Source organism: Melanerpes formicivorus, unplaced genomic scaffold (assembly GCF_026170545.1).
Source record: "Melanerpes formicivorus ecotype bairdi unplaced genomic scaffold, bMelFor1.0.p_v2 SCAF_2, whole genome shotgun sequence".
In the NCBI taxonomy this organism is placed as follows: domain Eukaryota; kingdom Metazoa; phylum Chordata; class Aves; order Piciformes; family Picidae; genus Melanerpes; species Melanerpes formicivorus.
This window is the reverse complement of record NW_027142354.1, coordinates 54,097,977-54,117,491: the sequence shown is the minus strand read 5'-3', so window position 1 is coordinate 54,117,491 and position 19,515 is coordinate 54,097,977. Positions and strand designations below refer to the sequence as shown.

The 19,515-nt window shown below is 47.2% G+C and overlaps 2 protein-coding genes across 2 annotated transcripts in view; both read left to right on the top strand.

Moving 5' to 3' along the window:
- ITK (IL2 inducible T cell kinase) overlaps window positions 1-13,597 on the top strand; it is a 32,095-nt gene extending 18,498 nt beyond the window's left edge. Inside the window, exons 9-18 of the mRNA XM_068161598.1 lie at window positions 63-117; window positions 2,493-2,572; window positions 3,224-3,360; window positions 4,102-4,176; window positions 6,721-6,892; window positions 7,631-7,847; window positions 8,623-8,687; window positions 8,771-8,889; window positions 10,444-10,601; window positions 11,125-13,597. Of these exons, the coding sequence (XP_068017699.1) occupies window positions 63-117; window positions 2,493-2,572; window positions 3,224-3,360; window positions 4,102-4,176; window positions 6,721-6,892; window positions 7,631-7,847; window positions 8,623-8,687; window positions 8,771-8,889; window positions 10,444-10,601; window positions 11,125-11,196 (1,150 nt within the window). The 3' untranslated portion in view covers window positions 11,197-13,597. The remainder of the gene's footprint in view (window positions 1-62; window positions 118-2,492; window positions 2,573-3,223; window positions 3,361-4,101; window positions 4,177-6,720; window positions 6,893-7,630; window positions 7,848-8,622; window positions 8,688-8,770; window positions 8,890-10,443; window positions 10,602-11,124) is intronic.
- A 2,686-nt stretch (window positions 13,598-16,283) lies between these two features.
- CYFIP2 (cytoplasmic FMR1 interacting protein 2) overlaps window positions 16,284-19,515 on the top strand; it is a 59,329-nt gene continuing 56,097 nt past the window's right edge. Inside the window, exon 1 of the mRNA XM_068161572.1 lies at window positions 16,284-16,406. The gene's annotated coding sequence lies outside the window, so the exon portion shown is untranslated. The remainder of the gene's footprint in view (window positions 16,407-19,515) is intronic.

Below are 19,515 nucleotides of genomic sequence, written 5' to 3'. Positions count from 1 at the left end.
GCTTTTCAGCACAAACTTCACTAGCCTAGAAATGCTGAATTGCAATCTTTTGATGTTTTCAGATGGTACAATAAGAACATCAGCAGAAGCAGAGCAGAAACGCTCCTCAGGGATGAGGTAAACCAGAGTTATATGTGGGGTGGATGGGCAATAATAATTAATTAATGACAAATGAGGAGAAGCCTGTGAGGGCTGCTTTGTGTAAGAGAGAGCTGAAACTTGGGTTCCTGCTGTGTTGCTGTCCTTGGCTTTTCTTAGTGTGTGATGCAAGATAAAGCACCATTAGCAAACACACACACACACACACCCCCTTACCTTCATGGCAGCTGAGCATGGGCAGGGAGCTATGACATCCTTCTTCAAACACACCCAGCAGCTGGGGCTGATGGATAAGACTGTTTGAGAACACCATGTCAGTTGAAAACTGTGCTTTTAGCTCATCTTTTCTGTCTCTGCAGGTGGCCTGTGGATGCCAGTAGTTTTCTGAAAATCTAACTAATCTTCTGCTGAAATGTTTTGGGTGAAAGCCAAGGGTAGGGGTTTGGGGATTGTTGTTTCAGTTTGCTGAGGGTGTGCACATGAGCACACATCTTTAATTTTTCAGCTGAGCCAGAGTTTTCCAGTGAAGACAACAGTGAAAATAAGAATGCATTCTTGTTCAAACTTTCCACACACACACAACACCACCTTATTTTCAAATCAGCTCTTGCACTAGCAGGAGTCCCAAATTAAGTGTGTTTCTTGGAATTATAGTATTTTATGAAAGCAAAAACGTTTTTCTGTGGGTTTAGAGATTCTTTCAGTTCCTACAAACTCCTGTGGGACGTGTCCACGCATGGTTTATTGATCTCACTTTTTCCCTTTGGTCCTACCAACACAAATTTGCTGCGGCAGCTACCCCCATATGGCTGCAGAGCTTTCTAGTTGAAAACCTCACAGCCTCCACAGCTCCTCCAGCAGTGTGGTCAAGCTCATGAGTGATCTGACCAAGCTTGCTGTTAAGTGAGATGTAAAGGCAAGAGCAGTGCTTAAAGCAAGCCAGGCAGGATGCTGTCTCAAATACTCCCCTGCTTGTGCAAGCAACCCCACACAGCCAGTCCTAATAGCTCTCACTTTACACAATGTAGATGCCTCTACAGCAGCATCTGGAGATGGTGTTTAGAGCTTCACTGTGCTAAATATTGTGTACTGCAAATAGCAAATAGGGTAGATGTTATGCTGACACATTTAAGAGACAACCCTGGAAGGCTGAGGAAAGGAGGGAACAAAATAATCAGGCACTTGGTGGTAGATGAAGCATCTGCAAACAAAAGTCACTAAATCATAAAATGGTTTGAGTTGGAAGGGACCTTTGAATGTCATCTAGTGACAGTGCAGTGAGTGAGGACATCTCTAGCCAGATCAGGTTGCTCAGAACCCCATCCAACCTGACCTGCAATGTTTCGAGGGCTGGGGCACCCACCACCTCTCTGGGCAACCTGGGACAGTGTCACCCCAACCTCATAATGAAAGATTTCTTCCTTATATCTAATCTAAATCTCCCTTCTTTTAGTTTAAAGCCATCATCCTCTGTCCTGTCACAACAGGCTCTGCTAAAAAGTCTATCCCCATCTTTCTTATAGACCCCGTTTAAGTACTGAAAGGCCTATGTAAGGTCTACCCAGTACATTATCAATGTATATCTCAGCACAGTACACCATATCCCATCCAAACTGTGATGTTAAATCTCTGACATCTGATCCCTTAGTGCTTGGCTCTGCCAGATTGTGCCCCATGTTACACTTCAGAATTCAGATGAGCAGAAAACAATCACAGCAAAAGAATATTCAAAAGGGAAAATTGCTCTGTGAGTGCAGAGTGGAGGAAGCCTGCTTTCCTACACATTTATGTTCATATGCTGGATGACTGGGTCACCTATGAAATGGCAGGATCTTGACCATCTTTTCCCATTTGTGGTACACTGACAAATTATCTTTCATACACTTCCATATGGAGTCCCTGGTGGTGAATAAATTTCTCTGCAGCTCCTGTTCTGTAGCTACTCTCTTGATAGAGGCACTCAAAGAGGTTTGCCTTTTCTCCTGGCTGTCCATTTCACTGAACTTGTGTGTAATTAATATCATCAGTGTTTTGTCAGATAAGGTTGGAAGCAATCAGTGGGTTCAGAATTTCCAGAGGAGAGGTTTGGAGGGACAGAGAGACACATGCTCATGTACCCACACCCACGCATACTCAACACAAGCAGCATAAGTCTCATTTCCTCAGGAAACTGAGCTAAAAATACATGGCACCCAAAAGAGACCAGCTGGGTGTACCTGCAGACCCTGGGCAGCCATCAGGGCTGGCTGATGGCTCCTTTTTTTCCTACATGTATAGCACATCCTCATGACTGAGTGCAGACAGGGCTGGAACAAGCACAGCTTTGCCCCCAGCCTGCTTCTTTTTCTCCACTATGTCTCTAACCAGCTTTCTCTCCTTTGCTCTTCTTACAGGGTAGGGAAGGTGCCTTCATGGTGAGAGATTCGAGACAGCCTGGCGTGTACACAGTCTCTGTTTTCACCAAAGCATTGAGGTACAGCTGAGCTCAGCAGCTTTTCCCATCAATTACATCAATGAAATGGCTTCTATGAGAGTGTGATCTCTGTTGTTTTGGCATTGCACAGAGAGAGCAGAAGGCTCATGAAAATGATAGAGTAAAACACTTCCAAAAAAGGCAGAAGAGTTAGCTGCCATTCACATAGTCTGTGAAAGGCTCCACTTCTCCCTGCATCTAAATATATGTCTATAAATAGTCTCTGAGAAATCACTGGATTTGCAATTTTGATGGAATTATCCCTCCAGTTGAAGTGTTGGCAGCATCCACATGGGCTATATGCTGGACTCATCAGAGGTGGGTAATACAAGAGTAGTGAAAGGGTTTCAGTGATGGGGCAGACAGTTTTGTTTCGGAAAGAAGAGGCAGAGAAACTTGGTGCTGAACCTGCTCTTATCAGGAAATCTCAGCCTTTCTAGAGATGAGACCATGTATGAGTGAGTGAGAGGCAGAACCCAGAAGTACCCTGCTTTCATTAGCAATTGCAGCTCATTTCCCTCATTTCCTGCTTCCACTTGTTCTGCATAGGGAAGGTTCACCTTTGCCCACTTTCTCCTGTTTGATTTAGTCTCCAAATTTCTGTCCTTTTGCTGCAACCTGGTTTCTCAAAGAAAACCTCCTCTTTTTCAGCACGGACAACAATCCTGTTATAAAGCATTATCACATCAATGAGACGACTGACTTTCCCAAGAGATACTACTTGGCAGAAAAGCATGTGTTTGACTGCATCCCTGAACTCATCAACTATCACCAGCACAATGCAGGAGGTGAGGGAAGGCTGAGGCCAACCAAGGAAGTGGCTGGCTCACCATTCAGCAATGGAGGCTCCCAAGCCCTCTGTCCTTACCATGAAATGTTAAATGGCATCACCTTTTCTTCCACTTATCCTGGCACTGACCACCTCAGGCCAGCTTACAGCACTTCATCATCATTCTGGCCTTCCTTCTGAAGCTGACTGTGACCAACATGAGTGTCACAATAATATACTATAGAGAGTACTTTCATTCCTGGGGGCCCATAGAAGTATGTCACCACTGCCAGATCAAGCTACCCATTTCAATGATGTTGTAGAGCCTTCTTGCCCAGGAGGTGATATATCCATGGGCTTTGATCTGACACAGTTAGGGACATGGCTAGGATCCATAACCATGAGAATCACCCAAAGACTCCCATCCCCACAGTCCAGAAGTACCAAGGGGAACCCTGGGCTTCAAACATAGCTTACAAATAAAAGATATCATTTGGAATTTTGCCAGAGTTAACAGAGACTCACTGCTCACATTTGCTGACAGAGTGAAAATGGGAAATGAGCCGATACTGCTCAGAACAGGCTTCCTTCTAGTGGGCAGGAAACTGCAGTCTGAATAGAGGTTCAGCTGCCCTCAAGTGGAGCTGGGAACTCAGTACAGTAGACCTGCTTCCAGTACCAGACTGCCTTCTAGGGTAGACAGAAACTTTCCCCATGACTGTGACTGTACCTAGCACTGAGCTCGCCCTCTGTTATTCAGGTCTCGTCACTCGTCTGCGGTACGCGGTGTCCTCCTGGAGAAAAAAGGCCCCGATCACTGCCGGGCTGAGCTATGGTATGGTGCTCTCACGGATCCTCACTGATTAGCTGGGTGATCCTGAATATCCCCATGGATACTGATGAATATTCATGTGACTGTCACCACAAGAACTACTTTTCCTGAGATCGTTGCAATGTACTGTTCACTAGATTGTCATCGTTGTCATTACCATTGATAATTGAATGAACTGATCATGCAGTGCCTTGAGGGTGATGAGAACTCCAGGGTCTCAAACTGGAGCTTAAACTGGCCTCTACTGTGAAGGACAACAAAAAGTCCTTCTATAAATACATTAATAGTAAGAGGAAGGGGAAGGAAAACCTCCACTCCTTGGTGGATACGGAGGGGAACATTGTAACCAAGGATAAGGAAAAGGCAGAGATACTTAACACCTTCTTTGCCTCAATTTTTACTAGAAGGGCAGAACGTCTTCCTGACAGCTGGCCTGCAGAGCTAGCAGAAGGAGCCAGGGAGCTGCACAGTTTCCCTATGTTCCATGAGGCGGTGGTTGGAACTCTCCTTAGCAGCCTGGATCCCCACAAGTCCATGGGACCAGATGGGATTCATCCTAGGGTGCTGAGAGAGCTGTCAGATGAGCTGGCCAAGCCACTCTCCATAATTTTCCAGCAGTCCTGGCTCACTGGCGAGGTCCCAGAGGACTGGAAGCTGGCCAACGTGGTGCCCATCCATAAGAAGGGCCGGTTGGATGAGCCAGGGAATTACAGGCCTGTCAGCCTGACCTCAGTGCCAGGCAAGATCATGGAACAGTCATCCTGAGTTCAATATCACAACACTTACAGGATGGCCAAGGGATCAGGCCTAGCCAGCATGGATTTAGGAAGGGCAGGTCCTGCCTGACCAACCTGATCTCCTTCTATGATCAGGTGACCCGCCTGGTGGATGTGGGGAGGCCTGTTGATGTAGTCTACCTGGACCTCAGCAAGGCCTTTGACACCGTCCCCCATAGCAAACTGCTGGCCAAGCTGTCAGCCCATGGCTTGGACGGGAGCACACTGCGATGGGTTAGGAACTGGCTGGAGGGCCGAGCCCAGAGAGTGGTGGTGAATGGTGCCACATCCAGCTGGCAGCCAGTCACTAGTGGTGTGCCCCAAGGATCAGTGCTGGGCCCTGTGCTCTTTAACATCTTTATTGATGATCTGGATGAGGGCATTGAGTCCATCATCAGTAAATTTGCTGACGACACCAAGCTGGGGGCAAGAGTTGATCTGCTGGAGGGTAGAGAGGCTCTGCAGAGAGACCTTGACAGGCTGGACAGATGGGCAGAGTCCAACGGCATGAGATTTAACACATCCAAATGCCGGGTTCTGCACATTGGCCACAACAACCCCATGCAGTGCTACAGGCTGGGGTCAGAGTGGCTAGAGAGCAGCCAGGCAGAGAGGGACCTGGGGGTGCTGGTTGATGGTAGGCTTAACATGAGCCTGCAGTGTGCCCAGGCAGCCAAGAGGGCCAATGGCATCCTGGCCTGCATCAAGAACACTGTGGCCAGCAGGAGCAGGGAGGTCATTCTGCCCCTGTACACTGCACTGGTTAGGCCACACCTCGAGTACTGTGTCCAGTTCTGGGCCCCTCAGTTTAGGAAGGATGTTGACTTGCTGGAACGAGTCCAGAGAAGAGCAACAAAGTTGGTGAGGGGTTTGGAACACAAGCCCTATGAGGAGAGGCTGAGGGAGCTGGAGCTGCTTAGCCTGGAGAAGAGGAGACTCAGGGGTGACCTTATCACTCTCTACAACTACCTGAAGGGAGGTTGTAGACAGGCTGATGATGGTCTCTTCTCCCAGGCACCCAGTACCAGAACAAGAGGACACAGTCTCAGGCTGCGCCAGGGGAGGTTCAGGTTGGATGTTAGGAAGAAGTTCTATACAGAAAGAGTGATTGCGCTATGGAATGGGTTGCCCGGGGAGGTGGTGGAGTCGCCGTCATTGAAGGTGTTCAGAAGGAGACTTGACGGGGTGCTTGGTGCCATGGGTTAGCTGTTTGGGTGGGTTGGATTGGTTGATGGGTTGGACACGATGATCTTGAAGGTCTCTTCCAACCTGGTTTGGTTTATTCTAATAAAGGTTATTCTAACAAAGTCAAGCATTAAAGACTGAAATAAATACTGAGCAAATGTGATGGGAGCATGAGCACAGCATAACTTCATAAAAGCTGAGAGCACCCTGCAAGGTGCCTCTGTTTGCACATTGTTGTCTACAGAATTTTGCTGGCATCATCTCTTGGAGACATCAAAGTAACCTGAAAGCCTGTTGTGCTTGGTAGTGCACAATATACATAGTAGGAACAAACCTTCCTGGGGAACTGGATAGGCAAGATTAATGGGGGGGGGGGGGGGGGGAAGAAAAGGGATGTTGTTGTTCCTACTCTTGAACATGACCTGCAGCATGAACTAGCCAAATGAGCTCCCAAAGGTCAGACAGACAGTTTGAGGGAGAGCCAGAAAGTCTCACTTTGAGTTCTGTCTCACTGTTTAACCCACAAAAGCTTTTTGTTTCACATTTTACTGCTAGATCCTTACTCTTTCTCCCTTGCAATCAACAGGAAAATTGGTCATTAAACCTTCTGAGCTCACTAGCGTACAGGAAATTGGCAGTGGTCAGTTTGGGGTAGTCTACCTTGGCTACTGGCAGGAGAAGACAAAAGTAGCCATAAAGACCATTCGTGAAGGAGCAATGTCTGAAGAGGATTTCATTGAGGAGGCTAAAGTCTTAATGTAAGTAACAGATTGACCAAGAAAATACGACCCTGTAGGATTCGTAAGACTGGACCAAAATGTTGTGACAGTGTTCAGGAATGTGATTGGGGAATCTAAACTTGGATTATCTACTTGGGTATCTGAATAGCAGAGGGAGACCAGTAAGCTCTGGTGGTTACAAGGGAAGGCAAATCACAGTGCAGGTGCATTACTGTGCTTCTAAATCCATCAATATCCAGAATCATCTTCCAGATCTCTGCTGTTCTCAAAGACAGGGTTGACTGATGGTGTGTTTTAGAGAGCAGAGAAGTTTCAGTCAGAAACAATTAGATGGAGAATCTCTTAAAATTTGAGGGAAATTCTACTGAAAAAAAAACCCAACATATTTCTTTTTTATTATTATTTCTTTTGGTTTTGCTTTGCACAACTGGAAATACTTCTTTTGGGGTTTATGGACCTTGTATTTTTTTTACATATCTCTCTTTAACATAGAAATACATGGATTGTACTTTTTATTTGATTGGCTGACTTTCCTTGAAGAAAAGTCTCTTGGTAACCATTACCATCAAAATGGGATGATGCTTACTGCTACTTGACATTAGGCTTGGTTCTACCTATTTTCTTCTTCCTGCTTTCATAATTGGGCTTTGAAGAGAGAAGGGTGCAGCAGGGTGGCAGAGGCAGCTGTATATAACACGCTTGCTGTAAGGATAGAAGGCATTGAGCCTCTTTACCACCTCCCTCCCTGTCCCACAGGAAGCTGTCTCACCCCAAGCTAGTCCAGCTTTATGGTGTGTGCTTTGAGAACACCCCCCTGTGCCTGGTGTTTGAATTCATGGAGAATGGCTGCTTGTCTGACTACCTCAGGAGCCAGAGGGGCAGTTTTTCAAAGGAAACCCTGCTGGGGATGTGCCAAGATGTGTGTGAAGGAATGGCTTATCTGGAACAAAACTCTGTCATCCACAGAGACCTGGTAAGTTGGTCTCACACAGACCTTTTCCCTGCTTCAGATGGGCTTTGTCCTGCACTTTCTCCCATCCTTAATTTCAACTTTCACCTTTCTCCTGCCTCTTTATTGACAATGGATCCAGTACCTCTCCTTATTACAGAAGCAGCATCAATACTTTAAAAAAAAAAAAAAAAAAAGAAAGAAAAAAGAGAACAACAACAAAAAAATAAAAAAGCATTCCCTGGAGCATTCTTAACCTGTTTCCCTTAATTGTGTTTGGGAGTGAAGAAACAAGGCTGTGAATTTGGCTTCTTTCTCTGAGTGGACTCAAGAGTGGACTCAAGAGCCCCAGCCCCTACAGTTCCTGGGTACTGACCACTCTTCATGTATAAAATCAGGAAAGATGCCCTAAAGCCCTGCTCTAATATGTGTATAAAAGTGCATTGCTGATAAAAGACTTTTAGTTACATGGTGTTCAGTCAAACTGCATCAGGCACTGCTGCTGTTTTGTTAAGGCAGCAAGGACTGTGAGTAGCTGTGGATATTTTAGGATCTTTGCCCTTTCTGGGCAACAAAAGCCTGCAAATCAGACTGATGGCTGAACAGATTTCTTGGCAACAGGAACATGCTGGCTGCAAAACGTACTGAAAGCATGAGAACCTAAAGTTTTCACCATCTTTGTATGGTACAGTGTCATTTTGATCCTCTTTAGAAGTACTGTCTGCTTTGCCACTAGAAAACCAGTTGAGTGGCTGTGATAGCCTTTCAGCTTTCACCTTTGCACCTTCTTCTCTTGCAGGCTGCTAGGAATTGCCTGGTGGGGGAATCCCATGTGGTCAAAGTGTCTGACTTTGGCATGTCAAGGTAATGGCACCAAGGCTGCATATGCTCCTGTGGGTCTATCATGAGATGGAGTGGGTTACCCAGCAGACTCTTTTCTTTTCCAGGATTGTCCTTGATGATCAGTATACCAGCTCCACTGGCACCAAGTTTCCAGTCAAGTGGTCTGCTCCAGAAGTTTTCTCCTACAGCAACTACAGCACCAAATCTGATGTTTGGTCATTTGGTAAGAGCCTCTTGTCAGAAATGAAAAAAATTCAACACATACCAGCTCAGGAAACCTAGGGGCTCAGACCTCAAGTAAAATCTTCTAGGCACTACAATCTCTCGGTTCCAAGGATGTCTTGCCTCAATAAAGCAAAAGCCTAAACGATTTAAGAGAAAGGAAGAAAAGGAGAGTAAACTCCCTAGCTACTTAGGAGCATTGCAAACACTGCCCATTTAATGTATTATACCTGAACAATGCTGTATAAGATCAAATAATGAACTCTGTTTCATGCAGGTCTAGCAAGAGTGTCCAAAAAAACCAAAGGCTGGAGAGTCACTAAGAAGATTATCTAATGCAAGGAAAGGCATTTAGGCACTGTCTCTGCATGTCATTGCTGGGCACTGATGCTTCACTCAAACCCTCTGCCCTCCTAAGCTTGCTCTGCTGACTCCATTTGCTTTATGCCCATCTGAAAATATTCTTTGACTGTTTGCATTTTCTCACCTCATTTCCTGCTCCCCAGTGCATTGTTTCATGAGTTGCCTCTGGTCTTTGGTCTCCCTTCTGGACACTCGCAGATAAGAAAACAGTTGTATATTTCTTTTTCCCCAAAGTCATTGGCAGTGGAGACAACAAAGGCTACCCCCTGGCCTCTTGATCCAGCACACTGATGTGTCTGGCCCATCTCCAGCTCACATACAAATCGTGGTCCTGTAGAATGAATCAGGGCAGTGTGCTGCGCACAGCACACAGTCAATGGGGTGCCACTCAGCCCTGGGCCTAGCAGTAAATAATGCAGGATTATAACCTTTGCTGGTCTGCACTTGTGAATGCTGTGCTCCCCTCTCCCTTTACTGTCTTCTGCTGTGTTGAAGTTGTGCATTCATGTGGTGGGTTACAGGTAATGCAGTGGGAGCTCCAAGTGCCTTTGCAAACCTGGAGATGTTTCAGAGAGCACCGTTCCTCTTTCCAAATCACCTGGCACATGGAAGAGGCTTATCAGCACTCACAACATCTTAACAAGGGGCAATGTTTGCCAGTGGAGCTGTCTCTCACACCTCACAGCACAGCAGCAGTGACGTGGGAAGAGATGCTACTTTGATAAGAATGTTCCTCTGCTTCACAAATCAGAGACTGCCCTGTACACTGCCAGCCAAATGCTTCCAAAAGGGTGCTCAGTTTGATTTACAGTCAAGCCAGGTCTGATGAAGTTGGCTCACTCCAGTTCCAGGCTGAATGAAATACCGGTGAGCTTTGTTTGCACTGGCCAGTCCTCCTTTGTGCAATGTGCAGACAGCAGTGCTGTACATCTGTCAGACCTGTTATCTCCCCATCCAGTGGGGTTTGCAAAAGAGGATTCCTCTGTCATGTCATGGTCTCATGACTGCAAGAAGCTTTCTGCTCTGCTACTCTGCAGTCCATTCATCTCTTCTGCCAGGCCTGAAATCCTGCTGTGCCCAAGAGGACAAAATGGGTGTGAGAAATTCCCAGTGCAGGAAGATGGAAGGTGGCCATGGGCCTGCTGAGGATTTTATTTGCTTCTTTGTGATTTTTCTCATTTGTTTGCTTTAGGAGTGCTGATGTGGGAGGTCTTCAGTGAAGGTAAAATCCCCTATGAGAACCGTACCAATGGAGAAGTGGTGGAAGAAATCAATGCAGGATTTCGGCTCTACAAACCCAAGCTGGCCTCCAAGGCAATTTATGAGGTCATGAGCCACTGCTGGAAGATGGTGAGTATTGTCATGGAAGAACCCTGGCTCTGAAATAAAAGAGCTTTCTTCCCCTTGGTTTTCAGGAGGAGAGAGAGATATACACATCACATGTTAGCACAAAGTAAATCCTCGAGGCAAAGCAATCTGTAGCTTTCATCTGCACTAGCAAGACAACTCTAGGCTCTTTGCCTTTTATTTAAGCTGCTGGTTCTATAGAGTGTGCTAACATCACCAAGAAGTCTGTGTAGTGCACCTAACTCTAGTTCAAGTTTGCTTCCTAAGAAGGCTGTGTTTTGATAGTGATGGTAAAAGTGACAGTCAACCCATTACAAGGTACTTAGTGTCCACTAGGCAAAATTCACTGCTAGTAGGAAAGAAACATTGCACAGAAGGAAGTTCATTCTTCTGCTGGCACTTTCTCTATAACAATAGATTGTATTTTTGTTAATACTCAGTTTCTTCACAAGGTTTCCCTTCCTAACCTTGCCATTCCTCTCAAGCTGACATTAATGTACTCCCTCTCTCTTCTCTCCCTCCTCAGAGGAAAGATGACCGACCCTCTTTTTCTGTTCTGCTGTATCAGCTGAGTGAAATCTCTGAGTTTGATCTGTAATCATTGCAGCCTCCACTAAGTGAAGCTAACAGAGTCCTGAGAGGGCAGATGGCTGGATTTTCCCTACACAAAGCATTACCAGGAATCCTCTCATCATAGACACTTGCCATATGCCTGGGGAGAAGGAGAGGGCAGAGTCTGGTATTTGCAGACAGACAAGACAGCCTCAGGTCTTTCCAGAGCCTAGACAGACACGGGCTTTGGTTTGGCTAAGAATGTGGTTTGCATCTTGCAAACAGAAACAGCAACTGAGAAGTCTGGAACCACACAATCCACCAAAGTGTATTTCTCCTGAAGATACAGCCTCAAAAGTAAGAGAGCTGACATTGATATTCCAGTTCTGTTCATTCCCAAATGAAGATCTTCCCTGGGGAAAAAAAAACCCAAACCTGCCTTTAACTGAGGAGGAGTGTTTAGACACTTCCTTGGCTCTTTAATTCAGAGTGGGCTTGACCTGAAAGCTTTGAGCAGGAGTAAGTCTGGAATACATGGGACTACATTTCTAATGCTGATATTTTGAGATTATTTTGTTCTTCCTCTGTATGATTTTCCCTCAAACTGTGGCATAACCAGAACTGGATTCTGTTAGCCAGTAACCTGAAGAGTGGTCTGCGTGTGCATGCACGTTTGTAAGGAAGGATGACAAAAAGTGAAGTCTTGACAAGGAGTCTTGAAACTGACTGGGTAAATGAGACACTGGTGAAAAAGGAGACATTCTTGGAGGGGGAAAGTCAAAGCTGAAAGTTTGCTTCAGTCTTGCTACATTAGAAGATAAATACCATGACCTCCATCCAATTTCTTTGAATGAAGCATGGAAGACTGAGCAGTACAGAGTGCTATGTGTTTGTAGTCCAGGACAAGACAGGAACCTACTCCTGAACTGGTGCATTTGGAATGAAGGAGCCAGAGGGCTCAGAACAGTAGCCTTGAGGAGAAAACATGCAGAGTATGTGCTCAGTGCACCAGTGATAATGAGAAGAGTTTTCTCATACTTCAAAGAGTAACTGAATCATCACAAGTAAAGACTATTCCATCTCTTCTGTTAACAAATGGACTGATCAAAGAAAAAGTCTTATGTAGATGGCCTGCCAGGGTACTTATTCCATGAGGAGTTCCACATTATGTGGTGACAGCAGAAGGTGGTACAAACAATATCCATCTCCTGGTATTTCAATGAAAATCTGTATTTTCATGGCAAAAGAAAGACTGATTTGACATAACTGACCTCAGGACCAAAAGTGTGGGTGTTGGTGCGCTGCAGAACATGTAAATAAGACCAGAACTTTCTGCTAAGTATTAACAAGAACTAGAGAAGTCAAGAGGACTCACAGATGATAAGTGCATGTATGCAGTATGTATTTTTGATGCTTCTGTGTTTGGGCAGGTGAGAACATGAGTAAACCTCAGGTGACAGCAGTCTACAAAAACTCTGAGGTGCAATCTTCCAGCAGGAATCTCTCACAGATGTCAGGTTCAGATATGTTTGCCAACAAAAATGGAACAAGGAAACAATGTAATCCCATGATCTCACATACTGTGTGTAAAAATATTTCTTCATAGAAGGAGGCTTAGTTTTGTGTATTTTTCAGACCCATGGTTCCATGGTAGCTTGTAGGAGCCAGAATATCTTTTCAGGTATATGGGTACAGGCAAGGCATTAGTTCCTGCCTTAGGTGTCTTCACATTTCACTTTGATTCCACATTCTTTTCTTCGGTTTGCTCCTACAAATATCATGCAGAAGAACTCTCCCAGACAAGGAGAATCCTATCATTCAGATTGAAGGTTGTCAATCCTAAATGCAGGATCAGAGTGCTTCAAATCAGGCTTGCTGCCAAAATCTCTTGGTAGTCTGAACCAGTATGTGGAATATGAGCATCTATAAACAGATTCTGAATTTCTGCCTACAGTGAATTTAAGCTGTTTATCTTTGTCCCTCTAATCCTTCAGTCTGAGTAAGCCTGTTGTCACATCCTGGTGATGTTAAATATGGCATTTAGCCAGTGAAGTTTGAGGACAGCCAGCTACAGATGGCCACAAACTGTATTTTCTTCCCATCTTGATTGCACTTAGTCCCTACAACCACAGGATACTCTGACATTATTCTTCCCTAAGCACAGACACTCTGTGGCAGAGACATCTGCAGACATTTCTGGCTCTCTGCCCCCTCCATCCTTGGAGGAACCAGGGGTCTGTAGCTCTTGAAGAGGTTGCTGTTAAGTAGCAGCAATATTGCTGTGCTAGGTAATGTTTCTGAGATTGTATTTATACTTGGATGTGTAATATTTATTAGCTAGAGAGTGTTGCACAAAATAATATTGTGATGTTTCATGTTGTTTTCTTTTGCAGCACTTCTATGTAAACTATATGTGTTTAAACAAACAATAAAGTGTTGAGGCCCTATTGTGGCTTTCACTATATGTGAGCAAAAATGCAAAACCCATCCTCATGCACTTACAATCATACAGCTTGCTCTTCCTCCAAATCCTCCTCAGCAAGAAGAGGCTGCTTCTGCCTTTCTGGAATACTTCTGTTGCCCAGAACATCTGTGTTTCAGAGGTGGATTATGTACTGGGTTTACAGGGGTAGGAAGTATTCAGACTCCCTGCAAATTGGGTCATTTACCATATAGACACATGGATTTGTTAAGTCCATCCTTTGTGGTAGCTTTAAATTGTCTGAATCTTCATAAAAAGAGGTAGTAATCTCTGAGTGCTACCAAAGGGTGTTTCCCCACAACTAGTGACAGGGGACTTCAGGAGTCTCCAAAGGCCAGTGCTGTACTAAGAAAATTGCTTGACATTAATACAGCCTTCTCCCACCATCCCAGCTTCTATGGCAAGTTTAGGCCTGCACCCTTCGTGTACCTTAACTAGATAGATTCCCTGCAAAGTAGATGTGAGAATATCAGTCTCCCATCATGAAGTGGATAATTCTTTGATGCATCCCCCTCCCTATTTCTTTGGAAAGCATTTGCAATGTGCTGGATGGTTTAGACCATGCCCCCTTTGCCAGTTTTGATCCTCTCTGCTTGGCGGCGTTTCAGGGAGGTGGGAGGTTGCGGTTGTCCCTGGTTTTGCTGGTTATCAGAGATGATGGATGCACAACTATGCCTATGTGGCACATTTGGCTGGAGCCAAGGCACACAGCACTGTCCCAGCATGTCCTCAACCTGCTGCTGTGATGGCTGGGCACTGGCACAGCCAGGCTGGTGTCCCAGTTGGAAAAAGGCACTCAAGCAGCAACCTCATCGAGAAAAAGCAGCTGATGCTTCTCAGTTGAGACCAGGGGCAGGAGTGCAGCAACCTCAGCCATAAAAAGCTCTTTTCTGTGCATGTGTTGGGAAGTAGGGGTTAATGGTGCTTGTTCCAAGAATTTCCTGACACCTTTTTTAATGAATTTGTTTCTTTGTGATGTTTGGCTTTGTCCTCTCTGAATGCTGTACTTGTCAGCATGGCAGGATTCAGGTGGATGGCTCAGCTAAATCTCACTTGGCAGCCACTTCAACTTTATGTGCATTCTCATGATCACCTCACCATCATGTTATCTCTGTCCTCCACACACAACCAGCTGTGTGTGCAGCTGCATGGAGCCTGTCCCTCACTGCCATTCTTGCCAGCCTGAAGAGAGAGATCTGCAGGACAATTGCAATAGGTTTGTTCTATTATTCTATAAGATAATGCTGAGTAGAAAATTAAAACAATATCATAACATTCACGGGATTCCCATTCCCCTGGGCCTGGCTGATAATGGGAACAGATTAAAAAATCCACAGCATTTTTCTCTGCTGGAGTTGTCTTGAGCTGACCTTGCTTCATCCAAAGCCTAAGAGCAGTATTAGCTATTAAATCTTTTGGACCTGTGGTAACTATGTTTACTAAGTTTATTCTGACAAGCAATAATTAGTAAAAAGAGGAATGAAGCCTACAAAATCTTCCAGGTAAAGGTGAGACAGAATGCTATACAGGGAAGGAAGAGCCTACTCTCAGAGATGAGTTTAATAGAATTTTTTTCCAGGCATGGATAGTTCCTTAGACTGTCTTGCTGATTGTAGTTTGCAGAACCTGGTGCCTTCAGCCCACGGCATCCTTCAACTTAGAGGAACAGAGACACAGTGTAAACCAAGCTTCCCTGCAGAATCAACATATACCCATGAGCAGCAAGCTCAGCACCCCACTAGCATGGACAACAAAGCAGAGATATCTAAGGAATCAGGAGTGTCACTCTAGCCCACAAGGGGCCACATGGCAGTGGATTTTTTTAGCACAGGAAAGGGACAATGCCAGGACCACCAAACAAATGTATCCTCGGTATCCACCAAAGTCTTTCAACAGACAGCTGCATCAGAAGCTGAGAGGGCTGCAGAGAAATGAAGACAGGGTCCGTACAGGTTTTTGTCAATTACCACGAGGTGATTTCTTCTGAAAGCTGTGAGAGGCCCAGTTTGGATTTTACAGTAGGTCTGAATAGCTGTATTGGAACTATAAAAAGAAGCATGAGCAGAAGGACTGGAAACTTGTCCCTGAAGAAATGCCAGTTGCCAAAAATGCCAAAAGGAAGATCTTTTGGATGTGGTGCTGACTCAGAAGATGTTTGGAGCTGTGAGCAAAGGCACTGCCTTCTGGTTTTGGTCCCTAACACACTCAGTGATTCAAGGTTTTCTATGTATTCTGTAAGCAGGGCTTTCATTAAGCTGGTAGGTGCAACCCAAGGATGGTACCGGTCCTCCGCAGGGAAGAGGCTGAATATCTGAGACCCAGCCGGCTCAGCAGTGGGGAGCCGGGAATCCCAACCAGGTTCTCCCTTCTCAAGGGACCCCGAAGGCGCTCACCCACCGTCGGGCCTTCGGGGGACCGCAACAGCCGCCCCCAGCCCTGTCCCCTTCGCGCACCAGGGAGGGAACCGGTGGCCCTCCCCATCCCCCTTACCGGCGACATCCCCGCCTTCCCGGCAGAAGGGCCGCGCCGCACGGGGGATGCAGCCCCCGGCCCCGCCGCGCATCCCCCAGCGCTGCCCGGGGGAGGAGCCGCCCGTGCGGCTCCAGCCCCTTCCCGCGGCGGGGGCCGGGGCTCCCCCCGCCGCCGTGCGGAGGGGCCGGCGGAGAGCCGCGGAAGTGCACTTGCTGCAGCCATTTCCTGCTCTTTGTGCGGGCGAGCGCGGAGCATCCCGCGGCGCGGCGCGGAGCGGAGCATCGCACCCCGCAGAGCGCCAGGTGAGCAGAGCGGGGGTGGGCGCGGAGGCTGTGCGGGGGCTGTGCGGGGGCCTCACCCCCTCCATACACCCGGGCTGCGCGGAGCTGTGGCCGCCGCCGAGCACGGTGCTGCCCCAGGCGGGCTCAGCGCCGGCGGCGGGGGGGCAGCGGCGGGGCAGGTGCTGCCGCCCCGGGGCAGAGCGGGAGCGGGAGGCCCGGGCGGGCCGGGATGTGCGGGGATGTATCCCACAATGCTTAGAGCTACCTGCAGCCTTCAGCCTCTCCGCAGCCGCTGCAAGGCGCCGGGGGAAGAAAATAGCGCAAATCTTCCTCTCCCAGCCCCCGCTTCCCGGCTCCGCGCCCCCAGGGACCGGGAGAAAGGACCGAGCCCCGGGCCCGGCGGACGCTGCAGGCCCCGCCGCGGGCAGCAGCGGCAGCGCGCATCCCAGCCGGGGTCGCGGTGATGCTCGGCGCAGGGAGGAAGGGGAGTGGAGGCAATGGAGGAGCGGCAGCGCCGGGCTTGGGGCCGAAGGTGGCCCCGGCGGGTGCTCCAGACCAGCGCCCGCATCACCCTGGCGTGAAAACATGGTGTCCCTGGGGGAGGCGGGGGAAGGAGGAAGCGATAGGGTCTGAGCCGGGGTTGGGAGCTGCGGCCGCAGGTTCGTGCTTTGGTGTCGGCTAGAGTCGGCAAAACGGTTCCCTTCCCAAAGCGCCGGGTTTGCCGTGCGTGAGACTGCTCAGGAGCAAGGTGCGCCCCGGGCAGCGTTCCTTTGTATCGGATTTGCCACCCGAAGACGCTGGAAATGCGTGGTGCCAGCCGCATCCCACCTGGGGAGGAGTAGATGAATTTGGCAGGAAATTTCCGTGAATCGGAAGATCCGGGAAGGAATAAGAAGGAAAAGAGCCGCATACTAAAAGCTCCCTGCACGCTCAAGGCTGTTTTGGAGAAGGGGGAAGGGTGGCAGTTGTGTGTGCTGTCAAAGGACACAGCCAGCAGCAGAGCTTGTCCCCCTTCGCCATCTGCCGCTTTCCACGGGGGGTTCCTGACTGAGGGGTTTGAATCACAACGGTCTCAAAGAATTAGGCTGAGTCGCTAAACCCTCTGCACCCCTCCTTCCCTATACAGACACCAAAAGAAAAAGCAGCCTCATGTTATGTGTGATGACAGTTGTCTGGGGTTAGTCACTGAGATGGGTGACTAGCCCGGTGTCTTTGTGGCTGTCACAGCTATAGAATTCTACAGTAAAGCTCGGCACAGGATAATTCTTCTCTCCTTGTCTCTGCACAGTTAATTGTTATCAATGAAGTCTGAGGAACATGGAAAATTCTTCCGTTTTCTGGCTTGAGTCTCTCAAGCAGACTTCGCTGGTTTCATTGTAATAACCTTACTAACAAACAGTTAGCATCTTTGCACGAAAAAGAAGGAAGATTGATTTTGGAAGAGCAGTAATTGGCCAACTGTTAACAGTGCTGGCCTTTATCATGCAGTTTGCCGAGAAGCTCTGTAGCTGTCGGTAGTGGGGCTGCATGTAAACTTGCTTTGTGTTTCTCAACTACGTTGGAAATACAGCTTCCTGTACCTGCCTCCTTCCTTCACCCTCTTTCTTTTCGTAGAAAAAAAAAAAAAAAAAGAAAGATGAAATTATTCAAAAAGAAATAAATTCCTATATAATTGTGTTGCTGAGAGACAAGGACAGTGTGAACGGCTGGAGTTCAGCCCTAATGGAACAGCAGAAAAGATAGAGCGCAGATACAAAAAACCCAGCTTCAGGAGTCACGCTGTTTTGCTTCCCTTTTTATGAGAAGGGTAATTTCATGGTTATTAACATCTGTGTCTGTGTAGGGCAGGAGCCCAGCTCTGCCAGGCTTCCTTATCCTGGCTATGTTTATTTCCTCCTGCAAAAAGCCTCCTGTCTGTGGTGGTGGTTGCAATTACCAGCAATTCTTAGAGTACAAGAGAAGGGGTCAATGACATGGATCCTAAAACACAGAGAACTTTAATCCTGTGCACTTTAGGCAAGGGTTAAACTAAACTTTTGCACCCTGAAAGTTAATCTCCTTGACTAAAAATACATTGGTGGCCAGAAGCATTTATCCTCCTATTGGTGTGAGGCTGTGGGTACCAGAAACACTCTGCTTTCATGCACTGGAGACGTCAGTCTGCTGCACTACTTAATGGTTCCTGACCACTGGTTAAAAGCTATTTTAAAGTAAGAGGGAGAAGCATTATCACAGGGTCAAAAATAAATTGACTTTCCCAGATTACCCAGGGACTGTAGAGGAATCCTAGGTCCTTAGGAAGTGACCAGGAAAAGTTTGTTCTCCTCTACATTGCCATTTCCTCAGCAACAGTAATTTTACTGCTCATTTCACCCTTCACTTGCAGGGCTTGGACTTTGTATTTCTGCCAGTCTCCAGGGTAGTTCCCATTCTTCCTTTCCTTTTCTTGGTAGCTACTGCATCTCCAGCATGCATGTATGCTGTAGGAGCAGGTGAACTGAAAAGCTGAAACAGCCTGTGTCATTTCCCCAAAGCTCTCAGCTTCAGAGCAGAGCTTACCTGCATGCAACATACTCATTGTGGCCCTGCTTTTGAAACTCTTTGTTCCCCCAAGCTGCTCAATTAATAAAGTAATTTTTGTTCCTCTCACTGCAAAGAGAATGACACTGCATCAATACTTCTAGACAAGCATTTTGGTGGGGAAAGTAGGATCTGCCCTGGAATGTCCATCGTCACTCCTTGTCAAAGCCTTCCTATGCTGCCTGGTAAATCTGGTTCCCAGGCCCCTGCCACAACAGAGTCACAATATCAGGAACTCTTCATTTCCATTTTGGGGTAGTGGGGCCATGCCCTATGCATGGACACCGTGTGGCCAGTTCCCTGTGGTGTCCAGAAGTCCCATTGTCTCAATGTGGTCCTTTGGTTTTAGAAGCTGTAAGAGATGGCCCAAGGGTTTGCAACTGAGAGATGAGATGGGGAGAGGAAGTTTCTGCAGCAGATGGGCAGAAAGTGTGGGCAGCACTGCACTCATTAGCACTGACACTCATTAGCAGAAGAGGTAATCAGCCTGGTGACTGCATCCCTCTCCAGGGTTTCATTGAGGTGGGGTTGGCTCTTTCCAGGCTCATGT